This window comes from Montipora capricornis, chromosome 3, assembly GCF_036669925.1.
Source record: "Montipora capricornis isolate CH-2021 chromosome 3, ASM3666992v2, whole genome shotgun sequence".
Taxonomy (NCBI): domain Eukaryota; kingdom Metazoa; phylum Cnidaria; class Anthozoa; order Scleractinia; family Acroporidae; genus Montipora; species Montipora capricornis.
In genome coordinates, this window is record NC_090885.1 from 25,819,841 (window position 1) to 25,824,840 (window position 5,000).

The 5,000-nt window shown below is 38.8% G+C and overlaps 1 protein-coding gene across 2 annotated transcripts in view; it reads right to left on the bottom strand.

Moving 5' to 3' along the window:
• Positions 1 to 5,000, bottom strand: part of LOC138042669 (UDP-glucuronosyltransferase 2C1-like) — a 15,226-nt gene that overhangs the window by 3,004 nt on the left and 7,222 nt on the right. For both annotated transcript variants that reach the window (XM_068888617.1, XM_068888618.1), the window contains 2 exons: positions 3,799 to 4,005; positions 1,628 to 1,916 (listed from right to left, as the gene is read on the bottom strand). In XM_068888617.1, the coding sequence (XP_068744718.1) occupies positions 1,628 to 1,916; positions 3,799 to 4,005 (496 nt within the window). The remainder of the gene's footprint in view (positions 1 to 1,627; positions 1,917 to 3,798; positions 4,006 to 5,000) is intronic.

The following is a 5,000-nucleotide window of genomic DNA, read 5'->3' on the forward strand; positions in this document are numbered from 1 at the left end:
CTTTGCTCGACTGCTGAGTTAACACTTACCGTTCGGATAAATAAGGACCACGTTTACATAGACCAATAGGAAGCTGTATACAGGGCCGCGTTTCGATGAACCAATAAGGGGAAAGTCTGGAAAGTCATGTTGGCCTAGACCATACGAACGAGATCTAAATGAGGAGGCAATTTAATAAGCGGTTCCACGACGGGTGGAGTCGCAAAGCCCTAAAGCTCCACAGCCTAAGCCCAAATTGAGCATGTTCAGGCGTGCGGACCTAACTCATTGTGCAGTTTGTATATGTGCAAACAATAGACCTAATCGGCTAACTCAATGTTGTACCCAATTCAAATCTCCCGGGACTAAGATTCTTTGTGTATTGTATTTGCATGATAATGTAGCATTCATATTTAAATGATATGGAAATACCTGGAACAAAACGTTTTATTCCCAAAGGGTTTGAATTGGGTACAACATTGAGTTAGCCGATTAGGTCTATTGTGGCGATCCTGTTCAGGTTATTAAATATTCTCATAGTAAACAATAAGGACTCTTAGTACGTGTGCAATCAATATCGGTCCCGTTCGAGTTAACTATTAAATATTCAAGTCACGTCTCACCAGAAAACAAAAGCGTTATTGCGTACTACTCTACGGCTGTAACATCATGTAAGAAGAGAGACGAAAACTTTTAAAAATAGTTTTTTAAACCCGTTTCGATGAAGGGTTGGGGCTAGTTACTTCGTTAGGATTTAGCGTTAGGGTTGACGCCACAATGACAACAACGTTTTTCAACACATTGTCCAGGTTTTACAACATTTTCCAGCTTGGATGTTTTGACTTTATAAACAGTCCCGTCAGTACATTTCGAGTTTCCTGTTGTAATTGGTCAGAGTAATTATTACTTTCTGGTATTGGCTTTTTGACAATCAATTAAAAACTGCTCTATCCACCATTATTACCATCTAAGGAGGATAGCCAAGGAGGATAGCCAAAATTAGGAGCTATCTGTCAGCGGAGTCTACAATAGCGCTTATACATGCTTTTATGACTTGCAGGTTAGACAATGGGAATGCCCTTTTATACGAGTCTGTACAGAACTGCGCCGCTCGTCTTGTTAAGCGTTATCCTAAATTTGGTCATACTTTACCATTACTTTCTGAGCTCCATTGGTTACCAGTGGAGCATCGCATTGTTTTTAAGATCTTGTTGTTGGTTTTTAAATCTCTGAATAATTTAGCCCTTCTTATATTAGTGATTTGCTAACACCATATATCCCCAGTCGTAGTCTCAGGTCATCCAATCAGTCTCTTCTGGTTGCCCCAAGGTCTATTCAAAAGTCTTATGGTGACAGAGCTTTCGCAGTGGCTGCCCCACGGTTGTGGAATGCTCTGCCCATTCATATGAGACAGCCTGGATTTTCTTTAGCTACTTTTACGAAATGTCTGAAGACTTACCTTTTCAAAAAAGCTTTTTTTCAAATATTTTGTGATTTCATGTGATTTTTGTCTTAATTATCTTTTAATGTTTTTTAATTAATGTAGTCATTATCTTTTTAATACAGTATTGTAAAGCGCCATAGAGCAGTTGGATATGGCGCTATATAAATCTCTTTATTATTTATTATTTATTATTTATTAAATTACCTTGGTTTATTCACAACTTGTTCAATTGTCCCCAACAGCTGTGCAGAATCCAAACTTTCAAAATCGAGTGCAAGACCCAATCCAAAATCTTCTGCTCTCTTTGCGTTTTCAAACTGGTCTGCAAACAAAGGAATGGCCACCAAAGGGACACCATGATAGGCAGATTCATAGAAACTGCTGTGTCCTACATGGGTGACAAAAGCCCTGATTTTTTTATGGGCCAACAGATCATTCTGGGGTAACCAATCCATGGGCCTGATATTTGGACTCAGTGAAGGCGGAGTATAATCTGAAATGAATTGGACCAAAAATCAATCTTGAAATGAGAATGAATGAAAACTAAGAACTTCTTTAGCATCATTATCATTATCATTATCTTTGTCAGAATAACCACCCTATCATCATTATCATCATCACCGTTATGATAATAAAAACCGAACGGGAAATTAGTGTTTTTGATTTTGGCCATTTTTTAAAAAATCCGTTTTTTGTCGACCAACGCGTTGGCCGACGTGTTGGCCGACGCGTTGGTCAGATCGGATTCTTTACTTTTACCCCTGTTACGGTCTGCCGTTTCTGTTCTATTTAGCATTCAGTTACAGGTTTTACGCAAAACTTAAAAAAGTTTTTCGGATTTGGTATACAAAGTGGATTTGTGTGGGATTTTCAGAGCTGTAGGATTGCTATCACATGACAGCATTTCCCCAAGTCCTGTGTTGCCATTCAACACTGGTCTACAGAGGATTGAAATAGGAGATATTTAGGGTTTGTGACCATGGCATTCACAAATGGCATTATGAAATCAATACAGTTGTGTTCATAATTATGCTCCACCTACACGTATACAATGCAACAGATTGATTAGGATTTGTGATTTATAATTTTCCTATTTTAATGATTTTGCTTGCAGTGTTTTTGGTTTTGATAGATTTTATTGCAGTTTCTCTGCAAGCATTGTCAGGGGGTAGAGCCCCCACCCAAATTTAAAAAGTTCATCAAATTGACAATTGTTGCTACCATTGAATTTCAACAGTTCCAACCTGATTTGACGCTGGCTTAAAAAGTTGATAAACCAAACCACACCAAAATGGTTTTTCCCAACCTAAAGAACACCAAATTTGTGCCAGGAAAAGCCATAAAGGCCAATTCTATCCACAAGAAGTCAATCGATTGAAAGAATTTCAAGAAAACCAGGGTGTAACTAGAGCAATTTCTTTAAGCCTGCTCGTCACTAGCAACCCAAGAATAAGCACAAACAACATACGCAAACACACACTAAAACTTGTTCTTCATTACTGTCTTTTGTCCTCAGCTAACAAGGGGCTTGAATGATCAAATCACTGCTAGGGGTATCAAATGGTTTTTGCAAGCATTTGCGATGTACTGTGCATTTTTTTCAAGCACGAGCAGTAATCAAAATTTTCCTGCAAGCACCACACACATTTCTTGCCAATAGCAACTAAGCTTTCTCATTTTAAACAATGTTTTTGTTGGAGTATACCTCGTAGGGTGGCAAACTGCCCACAATACAATAGAATTTATTCTTTTAATTTATTCATTTTATTCCAACCAAACGCATTGTAGCCAATAATGATGCATCATCCCTGAATGAGACAGTTCAGTTTCTACATGGTGTAATACCATTTTATAAAGGTTGCAAATTGAGCAATGGTTACATTTTGCAAGCACATGAAAACTACAAGGGACAACCAATACTCCAACTAATACGTATGGAGGGGGGTGGGGGGGGGGGGGGAACCAGCACTGCCATATATCAGCTTCATAGGCATGTGCCACTGAGAAAGGTATGGTTTTCAAGTAGTGTGGACTGGGATAGGGTACAGAAATCAGAGATTTTTGGTGTAGCACAGGTAGGTGGTGTAGAACAGGGTATCATTTTCCATGAAACTGATCAGTTGCTTGAATTTAGGGATACATGTACCAAATCTGGGATAGGGTAGGGATTTTTGGAGTTTGGTGTAATGTAGGGTCACAAAATGCACCTGAACTTGGTCTGCTTTAGATTAAGGGTTTCAAAGTCCCAGCGGCACACCCCCACCAAAAATACACAGTGTATCCCTCACAACCTACTGGGTTTGTGTATGTTGCTTGTGGTTATACTAGTGTCTCAAGTGAGGACTAGGCCTTATACACATAGTTGATTTTGGTACTTTTGAGCTTCCAAAGAACTTTCTGTTTTAACTTTCCAAAGGCTGCTGCCATGATATCAATCTTGTCTTTAGTCATGACAGTCTCCACATAAGATCCAAATGAGACAATGATGAATCCTTCACTTTCACTGCCATTGATATAACTTTCTAATTCAGCTGGGAGGGGCTTGGGCTTCTTGATAGTGATGGGACCTGCCATTATTTGACCTTCAAAAGAAGAAAAGAAAGTTTGTAAGTTTCGAATCACATCACAAAACATGAATGACTTTAATATCAATGTCATTATCAGTGCCACTGCCAATGCCATCACCATCACCAGTGCCATCGCCATTGCCATCCTCATCCTCATCAATATCATCATCACCACTAGCACCACAACCATCACTACCATCATCATCAACATCGTCAACATTATTGTCATCATCTTCATAAACAGGATCAACATCATCAACGACATCACATCATCGTAATCAACATGATCACCACCATCAACATCATCATCATAATCATTGTTGTCATTGTTATCAACATCATCATCATCATCATCATCATCATCATCATCATCATTACTACCAGCGGTAGTGAGGACCTAGCCATTTTATAATAATATTTGTAGAGGTGGCCAGGGGTTCTTGGCTTTTCACCTGATGGTTAATGGCTTAAAGCACCACCGTCACAGAGTTCACACCAATAATTTATTTCTTGTCAAAACTCAATGACTTTCACCTTTAAACACAATTTCAAGACAATCCAGAATGAAAGGATTAGCTAAAGTATGTTAATAGCCTTTCTGTGGATCACAAGACAAAAACATGATATTGTTCACTGGCAACATTTTTAAGCTTGCACAGAACTCTATTATGGTCAGCTGCCCAGGAAAACAATATTATAACATAAATACTATAGTCTGTCTGCATTAAAATAGTGTGACTGTGTCCCTTCAACTGAAGCCAAATCAACTGCATACAACAGTTGTACGAAATTTATTCCTTGCTATGACTCCAAATGGCAGTTGCTTCACAATTTTACTGTTGGTCAACTTGACTATTCCTATTTTGATCCTTTTATGTTGCCAATGCAACCATCTCCCCGCAATCAATGGTCACCTAGTTAAGATGGCCATTCTTCTGTCTCAAGAAACTGTCCATGTGCACACACTCTACTCATATGTTAACATCTGGACAACTGCCATAATGTCTAGA